The following is a 23,510-nucleotide window of genomic DNA, read 5'->3' on the forward strand; positions in this document are numbered from 1 at the left end:
TTACAAACTGTAAACAAGAACAAAAACAAGAGTCCCAGGGAAGACACACAGCATCATCAAACCCAAGTTTTCAAATATGCTAACTCTCAAATGCAAAGGGCTGGACCAGTGGCTCCAGGCCCTCGCCTCCAGCCCCAGTCCGCTCTGTGTGGAGGGCACCTTCTTGTTTCCTGCTCCCAGCCACTTCGAGAGTCCCGCTGCTGACCACCTAACCACCCACGCCCCCTCCCTGGTCCCCAGACTCCACTTCTTTTTGTTTGAGACAGAGTCTCGCTCTTGTCACCCAGGCTGGAGTGCAGTGACCCAACCTCGGCTCACTGCAACCTCCACCTCCCGGGTTCAAGTGATTCTCCTGCGTCAGCCTCCCAAGTAGCTGGGATTACAGGTGCACACAACCACACCGGGCTAATTTTTATATTTTTAGTAGTGAGGGGGTTTCACCATGTTGGCCAGATTGGTCTTGAACTCCTGACCTCAGGTGATCCGCCCGCCTCAGCCTCTCAAAGTGCTGGGATTACAGGCGTGAGCCACTGTGTGTGGCCCCTAGACTCCACTTCTGCTCTGGTGGGCTGGCCTGCTGGGTACTGTAGGGAATGAGCTCGGCCTTTCTGGGCCAGAGGCTCCACCCCTGGGGACTCCCAAGAGGGTGGCCTCGTTCAAAGTGACTTCCCGCGGCCTCCTCATCATCCATGTCCACACAGCATGGGGAAGGGATGCCTCGGCCAGCCAGGCCCCACCCATTAACCTGCTCATATCATGTGTACTGGGCATTCAGCACACAGAGCCCAGCTCTGTCCAAGGAATGGCGAAGGGGTGACAACAGGTAGATGCGACCCCTTCCCTGGAAAAGCTCAGAATCTGTCACACTTGTGAGCAGAACCTGAATCTTAAAACTTCAGGGAACCACTGTCACCCATTCTGACCCTTGCTTTCCTGCTGAGAAGAGGTGACCAGCCCAAGGTCACAACACTCAGCTCAGTGACAGAGCGGAGCCACCCCACCCGGGGAAGCTAAGTGCTCTCCAGGTGACCTTCATCAGGTGGGTCCTGTGGCTCCCAGAGCTGTGCAGAGAGCCTGCGTCACAGCAGGGCTCACTTGAAGATGGTGCTCAAGCTCCTGAGCCCTCTTCCTGCCTTCCATCCAGGGCCCGCCAGCAAGGTGGGGGGCCCGGCAGGGTCACTGGCAGCCACAGACAGTGTGGCTGGGGCTCTGGGCACAGAGAGTGGAGAGGCCAGGGCTCCAGCTGCCACGTGGCAAGACCACCCCTATTGGGGATAGAGGCAGGCGGGGCAGAGGAGGAAAAGGATAAGAGGAGACTTATGGGCCTCCGAGGTCAGGTGTAGAATAAGAAGATGAGGGCTCCTAGCACTATGTCCGAGTGTGGGCCTGAGGCCACCAGCAGCCCGGCAGTGGCTGCCTCCCTGTGGCTGACCTCTGGCCATCAGCTTCCTCACACACGCCTTGTCCAGGTCATAGGGCTTCTTAGTGGGTCCACAAAGGAGGACAGGATGGGCTCTGGGGGGCAGCCCATCCCTGGTGGGGTCACAGGGCTGGGAGTGGGGGCCTGTGCTGGGTGAGAACATCATTTCCATCATGGGCAAGCAGAAGCCTGTCCTCCTTGGTAGCCAGGCTCACCCCAGCCCCACCTTCCCGCTTGTGGGCCTGAGTGGTGGTCATCTCTCCCTTGTTCATTTCAGACAAGCATTTCGTGGTGGCTCTGTATGACTACACCGCTATGAATGATCGGGACCTGCAGATGCTGAAGGGGGAGAAGCTACAGGTCCTGAAGGGGTGAGGTTCCAGGACACCATCCCCTGTCCCTGCAGGACCCCCCTCCCCCACATCTCTCCTTTCTCCACCCACCACATCCTCCATGGCTGACCCTGGAAGTCTTCTCCATTGCCCTGCCCCCAGCCCTGACCCCAGCATTTTCTTGAACTTGGCCCTTTTATCTTCCTCTCCAAAATCTTTCTGGTGAAGTAATTTCCATTCACAACCTTCAAAGTCCACGTTCCATGCCACCACCTCCATGCAGCCCTCCTGACTCTTTTGGGCATGTGGACCTTGTCCTTTATGCATGCTGGTCTGGCTGTTCCATGACAGCCTTGCATTTAAGCCAGTTGTGTCCATATTTGTCTCCTTTTCAAGACAGGAGCCCACACTGATGACACACACCAATCCCGCTTTAGCTCATTTCCCATGTCCTTCTCAGAAACTCCTTCTAGGTCAGCTCCCTCTCAGTGGCCAGGCTTGTCCTGTGGAGCTCTGAGGGTCTGATTTGGTTCTTGAAGTTCTCCAAAGGCCTTGAGCCAAGCTCATGAAAGTCCTGACTGCTGATTCTATACAGTCCACGCCAACCGTGTTTTTCTCAAGCCTGTCCCCAGTCACTCACCAAGCTCTGAACACGTCCCATTCATCAAGAGGAAGGCTGCTGGCTGGATCCTTGTGCCCTCTTGGCTGGTCAGGCTGTGTAGATAAGCTCTTCCCCCTAGAACTTGCCCAGATAGCCACTGTACCACTGAGCAGTGGGCACAAGCCCCTTCCTGCCTGCCGTACTGTCTACCCCTGCGGATTCTCTGCCCTCCAGGGAGAGATGACTTTGTGGAGGCCTGAGAGCTGCCCAGTGACGGGCCTACAGGGGCCATGATCTCATCTCTGTTTCCCCTGCTCCCATTAGAACTGGAGACTGGTGGCTGGCCAGGTCACTCGTCACAGGAAGAGAAGGCTATGTGCCCAGCAACTTTGTGGCCCGAGTGGAGAGCCTGGAAATGGAAAGGTAGGTGGGCACGGGAACCCCCCTCGAGCCAAGATGCAGTCACTGTTTCTGCTCCCTGGGCTGTTAGGCAGGGCAGGGCCAGAATGGGACTGACCAGGGAGCCTGCAGGCACTGGCAAAGAGGGGACAGGAAATGACCTCTGCTGCGAAAGGCCTCTCTGCTGGCTCCAGACAACATTCAGACTGCTGTGTGACACTGAGCAAGCCGCTCTTCCCAGCTAAACAAGAGCGGTCCTTCTCCTGGCTTCCCTGGATGGAACCGGCCCCAGTGTCTGATGGCCTCGAAGGCTACCGGGCAGGCACTATGACCAGCAACCCGTCCCCTACAGCCTCCATGGGCAGGACTCAGGGCTCAGCCCTCGGGGGCTCCCAGGAGGGTGGCCTTGTTCAGAACTGATGAACACGAAAGCAAGATCCCAATCTTCTAATCCCCCAGCCCCCATCTTCCCCCATGTCCCCATTGGCACTGGGAATTTCGGACTCGGCCAGCCAGAGCCCCCACGAATCTGCTCACAGGGACTAGCTCTGCCTGAGGACTGAGGCCCAGGAACGAGTCTTCTCTGGGCACTGTGGGCCCCGCTTCTTTCCCTGGAACAGTGTGGGGAACCGTGGGGCTGTCCTGCACAGAACAACCCCATACTGAAGGGGACATACTGGTGTCCCTGCTCAGAGAGTCTCGGCAGTTTGCCTAATTCAGATCTCAGACCGCAAGGAGGAGGCACGTGCCTGTGATACGCAGCTGTGCTTTGGAGAGTGTGATCAGGGGCATTTTTCCAAAGCAAAATTAACAAAGGCCAACCAACTAGTGTTCTTGTTTCATTTTAGGAAAACAGTGAGTCCAGGGCTGACAGGAAGCGGAACTGGAAGGGCAGCGGGGCAGAGGGCACTGACTCCATCACGGTGTGAGGAGCAGCAGCTCAGGGCCGACTGGGAGCAGAAATGCTAGATTTTTATTTCTTGGGGACAGGCAGTGCAGGAGGGAGGCTGTGTGGGAATACTCCGAGGAGCAGGGTCGCTCTGAGTTTCACCTGTTCCTGCCATTTTCCAGGTGGTTCTTTAGATCACTGGGTCGGAAGGAGGCTGAGAGGCAGCTTCTTGCTCCAATCAACAAGGCCGGCTCCTTTCTTATCAGAGAGAGTGAAACCAACAAAGGTAGGTTTGGTGGCTTTGCCTGCCTTCCTTGCCCTGCTCCTCCCGGGAAGGCCCCTCCAGAGGCCTGGCCCTGGAGTGAGAGGGGAAGGGGTGACTACCAGGAGAACCAGCAGCTTCCGGGCTTGTGTCCCTCCCAATTCAGGCCCTGCCCGGGAGTTGACATGGGGGCTGTCCACACAGTCCTCCCTGTCCAGGCTGGAAACCACCTGGGCACAGGAAGCCGGGTGGACAGGGGTGGTCCCACGCCAGACTGGCCCTGCTGCCCAGTCAGCAGGAACACCGAGGCCAGTGGGGGCCAGGGAAGGGGGAACCCTGAGCCCTCAACCACCAGCCTCTTTGGAATCAAGGATTAGGGGGAGCTCAAAGAATCCTTCAAGATCATCTCAGCCAGAGGCTGCAGGTAGCATATGTTAGGAAGTGGCTTGTGCCGTGATGTAAGAGAAGAGGGTGGTGATTGTGGGGAGCCCATGCCAGTCTAGACACTCATGAGTTCAAATCCACTGACTGAGCAAAACAGCTGCCATCACCCTCAGGGGTTTTCTCTTTCTCTGTCATTCGGCTTTCTTTCCTTCTTAATGTTTTTTGGTGTAAAATATAAAACACGTATAAAGCTTGCATGAAGTATGAATGTGTAATTCTAAATCATATAGGGTAATAATAAACAAATCCCTGTGTAATGACAGCCAAGAGAAAGAGCATCCCAGACCACCCTGAGCCCCCTCACTCCCCCACTTGGGCTCCTTCCTGATTCAACCCCCAACCTCAAGAGCTACCTGCTGTCCTGACTTGGATGGAAATCCTTCCTTGCTCTTCTCTGTGGTTTCGCCACCATGTCTTGTCTGTTTTTTCAGCTTGATGTAGACAGAATCACTGTTTTTGTTTCTGTGTGTCTTGCTCCTGTCACTCAGCAGTGTTTGTGGGATTCTGTTAGTTTCCTGGGCTGCCGTAACAAAGTGGCACAGACTGGGTGGCTTCCACTACAGAAGCTTATTATCTCACAGCTCTGGAGGCTGGAAGTCCAAGACCAAAGGGTCAGCAGCGTTGGCTCCTCCCGAGAGCTCTCTCCTTGGCTTGCCGGTGGCCGTCTTCTCTGTGTCCTCATGTGGCCGTCCCTCCATGCATGTCTGTGTCCTAATCTCTTCTTGTAAGGACACCTGTCAATTTGGATTAGGGCCCACCCATATGACCTCATTTTAACTTAATCACCCCTTTAAAGGCTCTGTCTCCACATATAGCCACATTGTCAGGGCCGAGGGTTAGGACTTTAACATATGAATTGGGAGCACACATGATTCAACCAGTAGCAGATTCATTCATGTGGTTGAGGATGGTGAGCCTGTTCATGTTCATTGCTATACAGAATCCCGGGTGTGACCGTTCCAGAGTCAAGTTAGCCATTCTCATGTTGTGGGCATTGAGTTGTTTCCAGTTTGGGGCCGTTAATGCATGTGTTGCACCGAACCCTATTATGGTCCCTGGTGCTCACTGGCCACTAGCTTTTCATCTGTAAGATACCAATCCACTTGACAGATGAGGAAAGGGAGCCCCTGAAACAGGAAGTGACTTGCCTGGGGCCAACAGTAAGCATCAGAGCCCAAAGCACCAGTGACCACATCATCTAAGAGGCTGAGAGGCTTCTCAAGCTCTACAACGTGGCAAGCTAGGGTGACCCAGGGGCTTCCCATGCAGTATGAAGAATGCTTTGCTCATCAGAAAGCTGTCCACAGGGACCAGGTACAGCCTTGTAGCCAATTTTAACTGGAGAGGAGATGGTGACAGTGACATCAGAGGAGGAAAGGGAGAGAGAGTGTCTGGAATATCAGTCTGGTTCCCTGTGGTTGGGGCGATGAGAATGGACAGAGGTGTCACCTGGTGGGAGCACCCTTGGGCTGTCCATTGCTTCCATCTGTGGCTCAAGAACAGCAGCCAGAGTGGAAACCCAGAGTATGAAAAGCTGTCATAGCACCCTGTGATTCTCTGGGGACATCATGAGGCCTTGGTGCCCCACAAAGGGGCAGGACCAGGTTGGGGAGCAGGAAGGGTGCATTGGAAAGCTGGGGTGCTCTGTGCAGGATTTCTTGGAATATGCCAATGAACACATATACATACATATACATACACATAGATATATGCATTTTATATTTATATTCATATTGGATATTGTCACTATTTCATTTTTGTGGCAGAGCACCTCTGTACAAGAAACAATTTGGGAATCACTGGAGATGACATAAGTGTTTTATTGTTGTTCCAGGACATTTCAAACATACACAGAAGTAGAGAAAATAGTTTAGTGGAACCCCTGGTACCCAACAGCCAGCTTCAACAATTATCAACTGAGCCAGTCTTGTTTCATCTGTATCCCCCGCTCCACCCCTGTTCTTTCGAAGTAAATCCCAAACATCATGTCATGTCACCCTGGAAATGATATTTCAACCATTGCCTATTGCTAAGGTGAAAGCCTCCCCACCCCCCACCCAATCTGGTGTGGAGGAAGAAGGGGTTCTCTATGAGTCTGGCATCTTTTCCTGTCCATGTCCACCCCAGGAAGCCAGTCCAAGTTGGGAATAGGCCAGATGGGACCAGGGCTGCAGGACTGTTCAACTATCATCACCACCACACGCACATACACATGCACACATGAACACACATGCACAAATGCACACACACACGTGCATACACAGGCATGTGTGCACACATACACATGCAAACATATACACATGTCCACGCATGCACATATACACACACATGCACACATATATACATGTGCACATATGCACAGATGCATCGCACACGTGTGCAACACATGTACACACCTTACACGTACATATGCACACACACACAACTCCAAAGCAAGACTCCTCTGCTTCTGGGAGCCACAGCAGTGAATGCAAGACAGGGATGGAAGCAGGGGAGTGAGTTCTACCCTTCGTGGCCTCCGGGGTGTCCTTGAGCCTCTCAAGCCTCAGTTTACTGGTGTCTATGTGAGGACAGACTAGTTTCACAGCTCAAAGGCAGGCGGTCCTTCAGTGCTGAGAAATCTTCATCTCAGAGCCAGGCCCTGCCTGCCCAGGGCAGTCCAGACATACCACAGAGGCAGGGGATCCAGGTTTTGTGAAACTGAAGCTGATAGGATCTGAGGTCGTCTTTACAAAGGACACCAAATTGTCAGAAGCCATCAGGGACGGGGCCTTAGAGCAGCCAGGCAAGTGAGGGGCCTAAAGCACCAGCTTGGGAAGCGTCACTGCGTGGAGAGTGGGCTCCTGGGCTCATCGCCCGAGGCACCCGACACAAGTGCAGCCTACAAAATGGAGAGAAGAGCCCTTGATGAATGAACTCCCTAAGGCCAGGCTCGGGTTCCTTAGAGACTGGGGGCACAGCTGCACCCGGGCAGGGTCGGGGAGACAGTTTGCAGCCTCTGGGCTGAGGCTGGGGTGGGGGTGTGGAGGGGCTGTGGCAACAGCAAGGCGTATGCCTCTGGGTGTCCTTTTGCAAGTAGGTGATGAGAGAGGCACATTGGCTGAGGGAAACTGGAGGATGGAAGGGGGTTGAGGCAGGGGAATTGACAGGAGAGGAAAGAGCCTTAAGTCAAACAGGACCGCGGAAAACCAAGCGTCCACAACGAGAACGAGGGGTCCGTGCCTGACCCCTGGCGGGGACGCGTGGTACTGCTCGTGGTAGGCGTGGACTCGGGGAACCGGGAGCCCCCCAGCCTGCCGCGAACTCTGCTGGGCCCCAGCGTCCTCATCTCCCAAATAATGGGTAAGGGGCGGGGTGAGGTCATGGTACTCAAGTAGCTGGACAGACGCATTTTATAAAAACATCAAGTTCATGGAAAAGCGTTTCTTACCTGGAAACTCTTAACCTCCTAAATTGTCCTTAACCCTTGACATCTGCTACCACTTGCCTGCGGGAAAACAATAACCTAGAAGACAAAATAACAGGTGTATGTAACAGGCAGCAAATGACTTTGAACAGAGCCCCTGGGCATAGCTTATTACGGTGTCCGCCATGGACATGGGTACTTGCAGCTGTGACTGGCTATCTGCTTGTAGGAGTAAGAGATACCCTCTTTAGCCAGAAAATAAAGCCCCTAGTCACTCCAACGAGCCTAGATTTCTCAATAGTCCATGACAAAGGGTCCCCGAGTGACCAGATGCCCAAGTGGGGACCTCCATGATTGCTGAGAAACTGTGCTGCCTGCCGCAGGGCTCTGTGATTCCCTGGCTGAGTTTTGCAGGACAGTGGGGGGATGTCAAGGTCAGAGTCAGATGGAACTTACAGGGGAGGCTTCCGAAAGCGTGGAGGTTGAGATGCAGGGAAAGAAAACTTGTGGAGGGAGTGGTGATAATGAAGAACAGAATTGGGGAACTTTTTTCACAGCTTTAAAATGAGGCCCAAATTCCAGTCCCGTTTTTTGTCTTTGTGCCTTACTTCTCGTGTGTGTCTTCATGAACCCTCCAGGTGCCTTCTCCCTGTCTGTGAAGGACGTCACCACCCAGGGGGAGCTGATCAAGCACTATAAGATCCGCTCCCTGGATGAAGGGGGCTACTACATCTCCCCCCGGATCGCCTTCCCCTCGCTCCAGGCCCTGGTGCAGCACTATTCTAGTAAGAGGGGGTGTGCAATGGGGGCAGGGACTTGTGCCAAGAGCCCCTGGATCTCTCGCTAAGATTCCCAATTGTGTGAGTCATTGGTGCCACCTTGGGGGATGGAAAGATTATCCCAAAGTTAGACCTAAGGAGGTAGCAACTCTGAGCACCGGGAATTGGTGGCCCTAATTCCCTCTCCTGGCTCAGCAGGGAACCCCTTAGAGAGTAGCAAGCATTTTCAGTCTTAGAGTGAGCAGGTCGATTTTAGAGATAGCATGCCCTGCTTTGCGCAAACGAGAAAGAGTTGAGTGTGTGTGCATGTGCAGGCGTGTGCACACACCCATGCAGGGGGGTGGGGTGGCTGGGGAGTGGGGGGCCAGCTAGGAATGATACAGCTCCCAAGGTAGAGCCTGGCTGCTCTGGTAACCCCCAGCCCTGTCTTTTCTTCCCTAATGCAGAGAAGGGGGATGGTCTATGCCAGAGGCTGACCCTGCCCTGTGTGAGCCCGGCCCCGCAGAACCCCTGGGCCCAGGATGAATGGGAGATCCCCCGGCAGTCTCTCAGGCTGGTCAGGAAACTCGGGTCTGGACAATTCGGCGAAGTCTGGATGGGTGAGTGTGTGCACACGTGGGAGCATTTCTCCCCCCATTCCACCCGCGCCGCATCCTGAGTCCAGGTTCAGCATTTTCATAGAGTGTCATCTCTCCCCCAGAAGTCTTGAGAGGGAGCGAGGACAGAGGCGAGGACACCCATTTTACAGAGGAGGAAGTGGAGGTGCAGAGCCACTTTGCAACAGCTGGGGCCGCTTATGGTGGTGGCAGAGCAGGAACAGAATCCAGCTCACCCAGCCCCGAAGTCGCTCCCTCCTTCGTTCTCTGCCTGAAGCTGGCTTTGACATTGAGCTGCAGCAGCGCGTTAACTCCCCTTAGCTTTTCATCACCCAGATGGAAACAGGAGGTTAAACGTGATGAGCCATGACGTTCCAGAGCCTGAGTGCACACCGAGGGCAGCCGTGGGACTTTGGCCAAGTCACTGAAGCTCCAGGCCTGGTGTCCTCACATTTCCATCGCTGCTGACACCTGCCCCCTTCCCCCCCACCCACCAGGATATAAAACTCATGTTCCGTTTTATCCCTGGATTGGTCCATGAGTCCTCCCTTACCTGGGGCTGGTCCATGAGTGCTCCCTTACCTGGGGCTGATGCCCAGGGTGCTTTTGGCAGGAGCTGTACCCAGGTCCCTGCCAAGGCCCATGTCCTCTAGAAAGGCAAGTAGAGTTGTCTTTTGCCCTTCAGGGGATTTCACGGAGTACAGGGAGAGTGTGGAGATACAGGTAGTTTAAGGAGTGGGACAGGATTGCCATGGGGCTTCAGAAGGAGGGAAGGATACCCCCATGCCTCATCCTCCTGCCCAGTGTACCCCAGGCTGTGTGCTTATTTCCACCAAGGAGTTATTGTGTGATAGAAGAGACTCATTATGTAGGGGAGGGGTGGGGGAAGGACATAGGTTCCGTGCAGGACAGAAGGACACAGGCCCAGGGTGTGGGGCAAATAGGTGAAATGCCCCCCAGGCAGGGTACATTCCTCCACTGCCTGAGGCCCCATATAGAAGGGACCTGGAACACAAGGTAGGCACCACACAACCATGGCCTCCGGAACTGCATGTTCCAGCTCTGGCACCTGGAATGGGGTGGCACCTGGGCACTTACCCCGATTTTGGTTAAGGGATCACCTCCGAGCAAGCTCTCTGTCTTCTGAGTGGCTTCTTCACTCCCCCGGGCTCAGGTTACTACAAAAACAACATGAAGGTGGCCATTAAGACGCTGAAGGAGGGAACCATGTCTCCAGAAGCCTTCCTGGGTGAGGCCAACGTGATGAAGGCTCTGCAGCACGAGCGGCTGGTCCGACTCTACGCAGTGGTCACCAAGGAGCCCATCTACATTGTCACCGAGTACATGGCCAGAGGTGGTGCCCCCCGCACAGCCGCATCCTCAGAGCGAGGCGGGAGGGCCGGGCTTAGCAGGAGGAGGAGGGTCCGCTGCGGTGGGTTCACCAGGCCAGGGGGTCCTGCAGATCTAGGGCATGGCACGGTGTGGGGACAGGGAGGGATGGAGGGAGGGGGAGGGACAGAGGGAGGGTGAGAAACAGGAGGGTGAAGTGGTTCTGACAGAGCCATGTTCTCAGCCCAGGAGCAGTTCAGACAGCATTTCTGGAGTGCATCTTCTGTGCCTAGCACTCTTTGATGCCTGCTGGGAGGGACAGAGCATTGCAAAGTCAAAGGAACACCAGGCCAGGCATGCAGGGACAGTACTAGATCCAGGTCTCCTGCCTCCTGGTCATGCAACCATTTACAACTGTGTGAATATTTTACAAGGATGGCCAGAGAGGTTAGGCTTGATGGCCTCTGAGGTCCACGGCATGGCCAAGTTCTCATGCCACTTTCTCACCCCTCCTATGACCCTGACCGCACACTGCTCCTATAGGATCCTAACATGCCCATGTTGATATAGCTCCCTAACAACTGTCACCAAGGGGCCCCCGGTCGGAGGCTGTGCTGGGGGTGCCTCTAGCCTGCCCCTAGGGCAAGCATCCATCCCTCCCAGCTTTCTGATTCCAGGGGGAGCTGCATTTGTCCCCTGCACCAAACCTGGGGGACAGTTCTCTCCATTCTGGTGCTTTCTTGCTGATGCCTGGTCCTCAGAGGCAGAGGGTGTCTGCCAGCAGGGATCAAGGGAGCGAGGCCAACACGGGGGGAAAGACAAGAAGGGGCATGAAACTTCGAGTCAGAACTGGGGTCCCACTCCCAGCTCCCTGCTGGGTGACTTCAGACTGGTCCCTGCACCTGGCTGAAACCTAACTTCTGGGCAACTGCTGGTATATTGGCTGCCTCCCGGGGTGCTGAGACTGGCATTTTGTAAAGTGGAAGGCACTCGGCAGCAGTAGGTAGATCCTTCCTGATGCACCGAGAGATCTGAGGGTGCAAACTCCCACTTCCCGCCCCCATGGGGAGCCACTCACACCAGAGAGAGGCTGGCACCACCAGGGGCGGGTCACTTTGCAGAAGGGCACTTGCAACTTCTCTTTTCTTAGGATGCCTGCTGGATTTCCTGAAGACAGATGAAGGGAGCAGATTGTCACTCCCAAGGCTGATTGACATGTCGGCGCAGGTTGGTGAAGTACCAGGTGCAGAGGAAGGGCGGCATGTGCCACCTGCTGCCCACAATGGCCGCTCGTGCCTTACCACCCCATCCTCTCAGCCAGCAGGAGAATTCAGGGGGTACTGAAGGCCACCTTCCTCTAGGCAGATATCTCCAAGGTCACCCACTGCACTTGGACTTGCAAACCCTGGCCACTGTGCCTCCTGCCCCACGCAGCTGTGAGGGAGCCCAGGGAATGGAGCCTTAGACCCGGGCAGCTGTGTTGGAATGAGGCTATTCTGTTCCGAAGGAAGAGAGGGCGAATGAATGTCATGGGAAACACACAGAGTTAGCAAGAGTTCCATTGAACCCGGCAGGCAAGTGTGTTCTGTTGTGACCTCATCTCTTCCTTAGATGGTGCCCACAAACATCTCCTGTAGGACTTCCCATCCCAGGGGCCCTCAGCCTTTGCACAGCCCTGGCGTCGACCCCAGGCTGATGGGCAGGCCTGAGCTACACACAGATGCCAGGGACATGACTTCTCTGAGCCCTGGAGGACAGCCCCACCTTCTGCCACCAGGGAATTGCGAGTGCTGGACCTCCTCGGCTACCCAGGACTGGTCCTCAGTGTCCCTCACGTTCACATGCAGAACCTTCTGGACTCCATGGGGTGAAGAGTAGAGTGGAGAGGAGGGTTTTAGCCGAGAGCTCTAGCTGGCAGGAAGCACATCTGGTGGCCCTGTTAAAACTGGAACTCTCAGCAGAAAAGTTTTGGTCTGTGGTCAGCCTGTGAGGCACACACGTGCGTACACATACACACACACATACAGCTGCCACCAAGAGGAAACGCTCCCACCCACCGCCCACATCAGCCCTCCCACCTCCCCCCTCGCCCAGCCTTACCCAGTAGCGCCGCTGCAGGAACTGATGCCACAACGCCTTTTTCCGCTGAGGTGGGCAGACAGCCATCTGGGCAGGCTGGTTTTGGAAAATGAGTGCTGGTAACCGGCTTCAAACCCCAGGGCAGTGATAAGCCTGCCCACTGCTGCTGCTTCCTTTCCCCTTCCTTCTCTCATCCTCCGCTGTCTCCTATTCAATCCCCACTACACCCCCTTGGGAAATCTCGTGTGACCCAGGGGCAAAGGATGTGAAAAGCCATCGGAGTTTAATACCTGGATGTAGCCACAGAATCGGGGGTGAGGAGCCAGAAAATCAGAACTTCCCAGAAGGGCAGCCTCTAACCACATGCTGACCATGCCAATGGCTCTCCAAGCACACATGTACACACACACACTCTCACACACATAAAAACACAGACTCACACACGGACAAACACACAAACACACAGACTCACACATACACGCAAACTCACACACAGACACAGACTCACACACACACACACACAGACTCAAACTCAGACACACAGACTCACACGCACAAATACACAGACTCAGACTCACAAACACACACAAACTCACAAACACATTTACACAAACTCACAAACTCACACAAACACACACAAACTCACACTCAAACACACAAACTTACACACACATGAGCAGACACACACCCGGCCCTTCTGGGCTCTTCTTTTCTTACTCCATAGGAAGCCATGCAAAGTCTCGCCAGACCTTTCCTCCAAGGCCAGATCTGGCCAACCCCACAAGAACCCTGCAATCACAATCCCTCGGGCCCCACTTTGCAGCCAGATGCCACCGGTTCCCATGCCCCATGCCTCGCCACCCCTCTGCCTCCTCTGCCCAGGAAGCCTTGAACACTTCCCACCTGGCAGAATCCTTATCATCATCCATGGCTCAAGTGTAATGTCATTTCTATGACGGTTTCCCTGGACAAGAAACTGCCAGAGAGCCCTTAGCTCAGGTGTTCCCGGAAGCACTGTTCTTGCTCAGCAGATCTGGGCAGCTTCTTCTTGAAAGCAGATCTGGGCCCTACTCAACATTTTTTTAAATATATTTCTGGTACTGCTCAATAAATATTAGTTATCAGAACGAGTACTGTTAGATGCTGCCCAGATATATTTAGTACTCAGTTTTATATTCCCCACAGTCCCATACTAGTAAATGTGTATTGATTGAATGGTGTAGCAAGGGGATGGATGGATGCGTGGATGGGTGGATGCGTGGGTGGGTGGGTGGATGGATGGATGGATGGGTGGGTGGGTGGATGGATGGATGCATGGATGGATGAATGGATGGATGCATGCATGGATGGATGAATGGGTGGATGGATGGATGGGTGGGTGGGTGGATGGATGGATGGATCCATGGATGGATGGATACATGGAAGGATGCATGGACGTGTGGATGGATGGATGCATGGATGGATGGATGGATGGATGGATGGGTGGATGGATACATGGATGGATGCATGGATGTGTTGATGGATGGATGGGTGGGTGGATGGATGGATGCATGGATGGATGGATGGATTCATAGATAAACCAACAAAATGCAAGCATAAGGAGAAGTGGAATCAATTCTAGTGCTGGCTTCTTGAAGACGCATGTCTGAAGAGGTAAATGGGGTCTTTGCTTTCTGCCTCAGTTTCTTCATCCATTGATTGGGTGAATAAAGCCTTAGTTTCCTCAGCTAAAAGGTGCCAAGTAGCACCAGCTGCTATCCCTGGCCCAGGCTGGTGATCAGGGGAGGAGAGACAAGTCTCTTCTTCTTCACAGCCTCTGTCCACCTGGATCTGCCAGTGCTCCCTGGGTGCCCCCACGGGGCAGGCGCTGGGTGAGGTCCTTGGTCACAAATCACCTCGTCTAATGCTTGCCTCAACCCCCTGCCCTGGAGACCACATCCCTCACGTTCCAGGTCAGGACTGTGGCCCCTCAGGGAGGTTAAGCAGCTTGCTAGAGGTCAGCGACTTCAGCCGAGGGCCTCCAGCTCCAGGAGCTGTGCTTCCAGCCAGCCAGTGAGAGCTGCCTGTCCTTGCCTCCCGCTCCCCCTCCCCCTCCTTCCTTAGCATTTCTTCTCTTCTCCCTCCCTCTCCTTTTCTCCTGCCTGTGTTCTTCTATCTTCCATCTCTGCAGACCCTTGGACACAGCTGTGTGGAGCGAGAACGAGGAAGGGGAGGGGCACAGGTAGCCCCTGTGTCTCTGATGCCCACGTTGCTGCGTTGCTGTTCTGGGCTTCTAGGAGAGGAGTTTATTCGGCTGAGGAGCAACACAGCCACCTTTCTACTCCATCCAAGAAACAGCTCCTTCCCCAGCAGCCCACAGGGGCTGTGCGGGGGACACAGTGTGGGCTCGGTCTTGGCGTGGAGGCCCCCAGGCTGTCCTTCACCATGTGCCTGTTCCCTCAGATTGCTGAAGGGATGGCATACATTGAGCGCATGAATTCCATCCACCGCGACCTGCGGGCGGCCAACATCCTGGTGTCTGAGGCCTTGTGCTGTAAAATTGCTGATTTTGGCTTGGCTCGAATCATCGACAGTGAATACACGGCCCAAGAGGGTAAGCACAGCCCCTAACCACAAGGGAAACCTAGGGCCTTATCTTCCCCAGCTCCTCAAAGCCCCCTTTAACTTCTCCCAGCACAGCCCTGAGGGAAGACACCTGAGGGCTATACGGTTTCTACAGCTCTAGATCAGCATTTCCTTCATTTACCCAAATGTGTTCAGCAGAATGGTAGTGCCCTGAGACCTCCCATGGAGGAACAGCTTTAGGATAAGGTAGGTTTGGAGAAACAGCAGTCCACCCTACTCCCTGTCTTGGACATTCCCAGTGCACATCAACATATTAAAGGCACTGAGAAGTCCTGCAGCAAAGAAACAGTTTATGTTTGCCTCACCTAGTGCCTCCCAAACTAATTTGAGCTCCAAATACTAATTTTTTTTTTTTTGAGATGGAGTCTCTGTCACCCAGGCTGGAGTGCAGTGGCACAATCTTGGCTCACTGCAACCTCCGCCTACTGGGTTCAAGCAATTCTTCTGCCTCAGCCCCCCAAGTAGTTGGGATTACAGGCGTGTGCCACTACACCTGGCTAATTTTTGTGTGTTTAGTAGAGATGGGGTTTCACCATGTTGGTCAGGCTGGTCTCGAACTCCTGAATTTAGGTGATCTGCCTGCCTTGACCTCCCAAAGTGCTGGGATGACAGGCGTAAGCCATGCCCAAATACTATTTTTATATAATCCCTATTAACCTTCCACGGAATTAGGCTTTCACAGAGCACACTGTGGGAAACACAGCTCTCATGTGCGAGCAGCAAACCAACCTGTATTAGGGTGTCCATGGAGCACTGTTTTACTCTGTGAATATAACTGAGGTGGAAATCTACATCACAAGAGAATCTGAAGGGGTCACATATATTTATCAAGCTAGCAAGCAGTGTCTGCTGAACCTACGAGTCAGATGACAAGCAGACAGGATATGGTTTGTTCTCTCGGGGACTTCAGGCTGGCTGGGGAGACCGAGAAATGGAGGCCAGGGGAGGCTGTGAAGTGCCAAGCCCTGAGGTCTGCTCCAAATGCTGGCAGGGGCTGCAGCCATTGAGGTGCTTCACAGGGCAGCCGGATGTGAGTTCTTCCTCATAGCGGCCCTCGGAGATACAAGTGTCACCATTTCCATTTTGCAGGAAGGGACTAACGGAGGCGCGGGCAGGTTTAAATGGCTTGCCCAGGCCATGTCTTTTTAATTAAATAAGGCCCCTGTAAGGTGAAACAGGCCCCTTCCATCCCAGGTGGAAACGTGGTGGCTGCCCATTGAGGCCATCGCTCTCTTTTTAAAGAACCAAAGTGGGTGACTGTGTGGTATTGGTGTCCACATCGTCTTTCTGTGCTGCAGATGCCGTGTCTGCACTCACCTGGTCATGTGTCCTGGTGTGCGGTAGTGGCTCCCCCGCCATGCCTGGCCGCCCCGCCCTGCGAGGCCCCGCAGTGGGGGCTTGATGGAAGGACAGCAGGAGCAGGGGTAGGGGTGAGGTTGGAGGGTAGGGGCCACCGGCCGTGGCCTCCCAAAGCTTGCATGGCTTTTCCCGCAGGGGCCAAGTTCCCCATCAAGTGGACAGCCCCGGAAGCCATCCATTTTGGGGTCTTCACCATCAAAGCAGACGTGTGGTCGTTTGGAGTCCTCCTGATGGAAGTTGTCACTTATGGGCGGGTGCCATACCCAGGTAGGTGGCTCACCGCACAACTCGCGGCTCCCTGCTTTCCTGGCCGGCCCTGATGGCAGGTCGCCTGTCCTTGGTGCCTGTGGCTGCCCTGTTCTTTTCAGAGTGAGTCCCAGAGCGAAGACGGAGACCCAGGCATGGCATCTGGGGTGGAGCTCTGCCCCCTGCATCACTATTGCTCTGGGCCACAGGGCTGTGTCTCCTTCCTCCAGCAGAGGTCAGATGAGTCCCACAAACTGAAATCAAGACAAAGGGCACATCCGAACTCAAGTTTACTCCCAATGGCTTGTTCTCAGTTGAGGACAGGTTGTGCCTACCTTGGCTTTGAACCCATAGTGGATTCCCCAAAGCCCCTTCCTGTGTGGCCAGAATCGTGGACGACAGCCCCCAGCCCCAATCGAAGGGCTCCAGTCACTTGGCCCCCACAGGTGGGCAGGCTCTGGGTCACCTGCTGCTGTGTGCACCTGGCAGCTGCCCATGAGTGATGGGCTTGGCTGTGCCCCTGGTGGTCACAGGTAATCAAGAGAGGGAGGGTCCCATCCTCAGAGGACCTGACCCGTACTCAGTAGAAAATCTACAGCCTCATTTCTAGGCATTCCCCAGGCAATAAAAAGTGAATAAAGGGCTGTTTAGAGACCGGGCAGCCAGGCAACGCACGAGGCTGGAGAAGTGGTCTGGGACTGTGGGCACTGCTGTCCCCTGCCTGGGCCCACTGTGCCCCGCGGGACGCTCAGGGCCCCCCACCCACCGAGGACCCCAGCCCCTCACCCCCGCTTGCGGTCTCCTCTGCCGCAGGGATGAGCAACCCCGAGGTCATCCGCAACCTGGAGCGCGGCTACCGCATGCCGCGCCCCGACACCTGCCCGCCCGAGCTGTACCGCGGCGTCATCGCCGAGTGTTGGCGCAGCCGGCCCGAGGAGCGGCCCACCTTCGAGTTCCTGCAGTCGGTGCTGGAGGACTTCTACACGGCCACCGAGCGGCAGTACGAGCTGCAGCCCTAGCCGGCCGCGCCAGCCTGCGCCCCGTGCCCACCTCTGCGCGGACGACCCCGACTTCCGTGCCAGCCCAGATGGGCCGCGAAGGCGGGGTGTCGCCTGTGCCCTTTTCTCAGACCCGGAAACCAGTGGGCAGAGGCAGCTTCGCAGGGGGTCCCCGGACGGACTCCTTCACCGACTGTATCCTCGGGCGAGTTACGCGGCCTCTCTGTGCCGCTTCATTTGTAAAGAGGGCTGTAACAGTGACCTCGCACGGTCATCCAGAGTACTAAGCCCCAGTAAGGTGTTCAGGACTGGTAAGCGACTGTCATCAAGTATGGTCCCCGTGCTGGGCACCCCCCGTGCTGGCCGCGTCCCCGCCTCTGCGCCCTGCGTGGACCCCGCCCTGCCCCGCTGCAGAAGCCAGACTGGGTCCCGCGGACGCCAGCAGGGGCAGCCCCAGCCTAGGCTGCGCTCCAGCACTGCGGGGCTTTTCTGCAATAAAGTCATGAGCGTTCGAGCTGTTCCGTGTCGTTACCTGTGACAAGCTGGACATCGCGTGCAGGACGAGCACGGGGCGCAGGCGTGGCGCAGCCAGGGAGTCCCTCGTGGTCTGGGCTCCCGGCGGTTGAGCGGGGCCCGCAGGGGGCGCTGTGGCCTCATAAATCCGTGGCTGGGGCCCGCGCCGGGAGCTCTGGGCCGGGAAAAGCCAGGGGCTGACGCTGTGGGCCGGCGCTTTGGGGACGGCTAGGACGAGAGCCCAGCTCCGGAGGCTCCGAGTCCCCAGGCCAGGTGCATAAACAAGGATCGGGTGACGATGGGGCTTAAAAGCGAGGAACGTCGGCGGCTCCCACTGCATGGAGGCTCTTCACTTGGCATGTTTTTGTTTTGTTTTTAATAGACCGATTTTTTTTAGCAGTTAGGTTTACAAAAAAAAAAAGTAGGAATTAAGTAGACAGTCTCCATATCTCGCCCATTTCCCCTATTACTAACATCGTGCAATGGTGGTGCATTTGTTATCACTGATAAGCCAATACTGATAAAATATCATTAACCGAAGCCCACCTTTTGTATCCAGGTTCTCGCTGCCTGTTGTACATGCCGTAGGTGTAGAGGAAAGTGCAGAGATTTGTACCTACCGTTCTGGGTCCCCCACTTGAAAGCCCCCTGGCTCCACCTGTGCATCCCCTTCCTTCCCCTTGAACCCTTGCCACCCAGCTTGTCAGTGTTGACTCCTCTGACTGTGAGAACACCCCGAGGTAGGACTGTAGCCACCCGGAGTACAGAGGTGGAAACTGAGGCACAAAGTGCTCACACACACACCTCTTAAGCAGTAGGACGGGGGTGTAGGTGGGGAAAGCTGCAGGACGGGGGTGCAGGTGGGGGAAACTGCAGGTCTGGGCAGCAGAGGATGAGAGTGGGGACTTGGTGGGAGAACCCCCGGAAAGGGGGCAGTCGCTGCAGGGGTGCTGGGTGACGACAGCCACCAGCCAGGAAGGATGCAGTTCACATAGCGTGATCACCTACAGTGTGTGGATTCTCCAGCAGCCTGGGGTGGGTGCATCACCATTACTACCACGAAGCTGTTTCTGCAGATGATGAAACGGACAGACTCCATGCCACCAGGCTCCTCTCAGCCAGTTCTTGGCCCTCACAGCCCCCACTGGCCGTGGGCAAGCACTGGATGGGAGCACAGCACTTTAAGGAGGAGGTCTGGTTGGGGCAGACCTGGGGCCTCGCTGAGGAGCCCAGAGGGACAGGTGTCCCCAGCTGCTCCAGGATGCTGGAGGTGGAGGAACCTAGAGGTGGAACTCTGTCCCAGACAGTGGGGGCTCCAGAAATTGTGGGGCCTCTGACCTCCCCCAGGACCTGGTCACACCAGGGTGCTGGAAGGAGGAAACTGCCTGGCCAAGAACCTGGTGCCAGGGGACGTGGCTGGTGGGGGGTAAACAGGAGCGTGGGACAACAAGATCAGTGGGGGCTACTGCCAGTGGGGGCCACTGGGACTCATGAATGGGAGGGCCAAGCTGACCTGCTGGGGCTCCTGTGGGGTGGGGCTGAGGAGGGAGCTAAGATCACGGGATGAGGAATGAGCCCTTCCTTCACCTCATGAGCAGGGACCATACGCCAGGGCACCACCTCCCCGGCCCCTACAGCCCCTCTGAAGTGGCTGCCATGACTCGGGAGCTGTCCTCGAGTTGCAAGGCTTGAGACTGTCTCCTCACCTCCCTGGACCCCACTGTCATCCCCTAAAGATGAGTCACCCAGTGCTTTGCCAACGTCACCTCAAGTTTTTGTTTTAAAATGCAGGCTGGGCGCGGTGGTTCATGCCTGTAATCCCAGCACTTTGTGAGGCCAAGGCGGGTGGATCACCTGAGGTCAGGAGTTCGAGACCATCCTGGCCAACATGGTGAAACCCGTCTCTACTAAAAATACAAAAATTAGCTGGGCGTGGTGGCAGGTGCCTGTAATCCCAGCTACTCAGGAGGCTGAGGCAGGAGAATCGCTTGAACCTGGGAGGCAGAGGTTGCAGTGAGCTAAGATCATGCCATTTTACTCCAGCCTGGGCGACAAGCATGAAACTCAGTCTCAAAAAACAAAAGTAATAATAAATAATAAAATAAAATGCAGGCCGAAAGCCTCTCCCTCTCCCACGGAGATTCTGATTCAGTGGGTTGAAGTCTGGATCTGGAAACGTCCTCTTTTAGAAGCACCCTGAGTGATTCCTGTGCAAGCATTTCCGGCTTGGACCAGCAGTTCTCAGCCCTGGCTACTCACTAGGGTCACCTTGGGTAGAATGGGGTTGGAGTGGGGGGAGGCACATTAAAAAGTGCCAGTGCCAGGGTTCCAGGTGAGCATACTTTATCCAGGGCCTCAGCATACTTTAAACATCCCCAGCTGGTGCTAATGTCTATCCCGGATTGGGAACCCCTGGACAGGGCTGTGTGAGGTCGGAAGTGCTCCATCCCAGCGGGCCTGGCTCCAAGTACCTGGGGGCCAGGCTGATGTTCAGGTCCTGAAACTCCAGGACCAGCAGATGCCTGTGGCTTTTTCCAGCTCTGGTATGCAAGTGGCAACCTGCGGAGATTAGAAAAGAAACCCAGAAGACCAGCACATTCTCAGAGGCACGTTCTCAGGCAAGGACACCCACCTCTCCTCTGGCTTGGTTTTCCTGGGAAAGGTGAGGCTGGAGATCTTGAAGGACGAGGGAGAGTTTCTCCACTAGGGGTCGCACTTGCCCGAGTGGTGCCCGGAGCTGAACCCGTGTCCTGGTGTGTTCTTGTTCAGGACATAAATATGTCTATTAAGGATGAGGAGCCCAGTCAATTCTCAGCCAGAAAGTGAAATGTGAGAGTGTTGGGAGGAAGAGAGATGGAGAGAGGAGGCAGTGAGCGCATGAATGGACGAAAGCATCATTTCCTGCTCTGGGGCTTTGCCTTCCTTGTGGGAGGGAGGGTATTTCATGGCCTGCAGTCGGCCTTCTCCCAACCATAAATCTGCACACATGAGGACATTGCTGAGGGGCCCATGCCTGAGCCATCCGGGGCATATGATTGTTGTCCCGACACCCAGAGCTCTGGTGAAGGGGGCAGCCCAGGTCTGGGAACCCCAGACCTCTCCTTGCCTGTGAAGGAGCTGGTGCCTTTCCCTTTGCCTCCATTCCTCCATTCCAGAGCCAGGACACACCCTCAGCGTTGCTGTGAAGTGAGCAACAGCAGGGTCTCTGAGTCAGACAGACCTTTCAAAATCAGGCACTTCCTCTCCCCGGATGTTTGACCTCGGAGACTTTGCTTCATTTCTCTGAGCCTCGGTTTCCTCATCTGTGCAATGGGCACAATGCTGACACCTGCATTGTAGGCTTGTTGCGAGGTTTGCACAAAGCAGCACACAGGAAGCATTTACCAGAGTGCGTCTTATGCTAAATGCTCAGAAATGTTAGCTCTCATTAGGGCTATAATAACCCCCAAAGAAGGGCCTCCAGAGACCCCGATCCCAGCTAAGCCCCCTTAGCCGGGCTTCCCTGGCCTCTGCCATACCTCCCCTGCCTCGGGCTTCTAGCTCTGCGGTTCAGAGCTTTGTTCTCTCTTTGCTGCTGTGATCTGTTTTGTCTACAGTAGTGGCCCCTTATCTAAGATTTCAGTTACCAGCGGTCAACTGCGGTCCCAAAATATTACATGCAATAAGATAGTTTGAGAAAGAGAGAGAGAGGGAGGCCACATTCACAGAACTTTTATTCTAGTATATTGTTATAATTTTCTATTTTATTCTTAGTTATTGTTGTTAATCTCTTACTGTGCCTAATTCATAAATTAAACTGCATCATAGAGATGTGTGTATAGGAAAAACAGTGTATACAAGGTTCGGTACTATCTGCAGTTGGGAGCATCTAGATAGTTTGGGGGCCTTGGAATGTATTCCCTGTGGATAAGGGGGACTCCTGTACTTTCACGCTTTTCCCACCCTCAGGGCAGAACTTCCAAAAGAGCACATGGGGTCAGAAGCCAAGGACCTAGGCAGCCTGGCACTCTCCAGCTGTGTGACTTTGAGTGAGTGACTCCATTCTTCTGAACCCTGATTTCCTTGTCTATAAACAGAGGGCAGTGAGGCCTCCCTTGCAGGGTTGCTTTAAGGATTTAAGGAGTATTTTGGAAATGGAATAGTGTATTCGTTTCCTAGGGCTACTGGAACAAATACCACAGGCGAGTGGCTGAAAACTTAAAAGTTGATTGCCTCACAGTTCTGGAGGCTGGAAGTCTAAGATCAAGGTGCGTGCAGGGTCGGTTTCTCCTGAGGTCTCTCTCCTGGGCTCATAGATGGCCACCTTCTCCCTGTGTCCTCATGTGGTCGTCCCTCTGTGTGTGTCTATGTCCTCGTTGCCTCTTCAAGAATACCAGTTATATTGGACTAGGGCCCACCCATACGACCTCACTTTACTCATCGATTTTTTAAAAGCCTATCTCCAAATACCATCACATTCTGAGGCAGTTGGGTTAGGGTTTCAATATAGGAATGTGGAGAAGAGGAGATACAGTTCAGCCCTTGAACCATAACACATAAGCATATGTGTTATTTCTGCTTTTGTTTCTTTCACTCTAACTGCCATATGGTAGGTATCCATGTATTCTTGTGACTCATTGATTAGTTTCAAAATCAAGAATATTTGGTGTGAATAAATGTCCCATCTACAAATAAGGAAGACCCAAAGCTAAGCTGGAACACCAGTAGAGCAGCCTTAAGCAAATTCACATATGAAAATCTGGATTTCCTCCAAAGATAAAACTGCCTTTAATGAAATATTTTATAAAAGTTTCCACCACGTATTCCATTAGATACTAGAAAACCAGGACTCGAGTTTCCCCAGGACTCATGATGTCGTTTTTTTTTTTTTAAAGGTAGTAAAATACATACACATAACATAAAATTTGCCAGCATAGGCATTTGCTGAGTGTTCCATGCAGTGGTACATTCACACTGCTGTGTAGGTGCCACACCATCATCTCCAGACTTTCTCATCTTCCCAAACTGAAACTCTGTCTCCATTAAATGCTAACTTCCCATTCCTTCCCGCCCCCAGCCTGGCAACCCCCACTCTACTTTCTGTCTGTAAGAATTTGATTCTCTAGGGACCTCAAGAATCGTGCAATATTTGTCCTTTTGTGACTGGGTCACTGCTCTTAGCATAGTGTCTTCAAGGTTCATCTATGTTGTAACATGTCAGAGTTTCCTGCCTTTTTAAGGCTGAATAAGACTC

The 23,510-nt window shown here is 54.3% G+C and overlaps 1 protein-coding gene across 1 annotated transcript in view; it reads left to right on the forward strand.

Annotated features, from left to right (window-relative positions):
- Window positions 1–17,785, forward strand: part of BLK (BLK proto-oncogene, Src family tyrosine kinase) — a 70,348-nt gene extending 52,563 nt beyond the window's left edge. The window contains exons 4-13 of the mRNA XM_003805320.5: window positions 1,698–1,791; window positions 2,678–2,776; window positions 3,824–3,927; window positions 8,392–8,538; window positions 8,979–9,131; window positions 10,303–10,482; window positions 11,608–11,684; window positions 14,979–15,129; window positions 16,656–16,787; window positions 17,580–17,785. Of these exons, the coding sequence (XP_003805368.1) occupies window positions 1,698–1,791; window positions 2,678–2,776; window positions 3,824–3,927; window positions 8,392–8,538; window positions 8,979–9,131; window positions 10,303–10,482; window positions 11,608–11,684; window positions 14,979–15,129; window positions 16,656–16,787; window positions 17,580–17,785 (1,343 nt within the window). The remainder of the gene's footprint in view (window positions 1–1,697; window positions 1,792–2,677; window positions 2,777–3,823; window positions 3,928–8,391; window positions 8,539–8,978; window positions 9,132–10,302; window positions 10,483–11,607; window positions 11,685–14,978; window positions 15,130–16,655; window positions 16,788–17,579) is intronic.
- Window positions 17,786–23,510: the final 5,725 nt, after the last annotated feature.

The sequence above is a fragment of the Pan paniscus genome, chromosome 7 (genome assembly GCF_029289425.2).
Source record: "Pan paniscus chromosome 7, NHGRI_mPanPan1-v2.0_pri, whole genome shotgun sequence".
Lineage (NCBI taxonomy): Eukaryota > Metazoa > Chordata > Mammalia > Primates > Hominidae > Pan > Pan paniscus.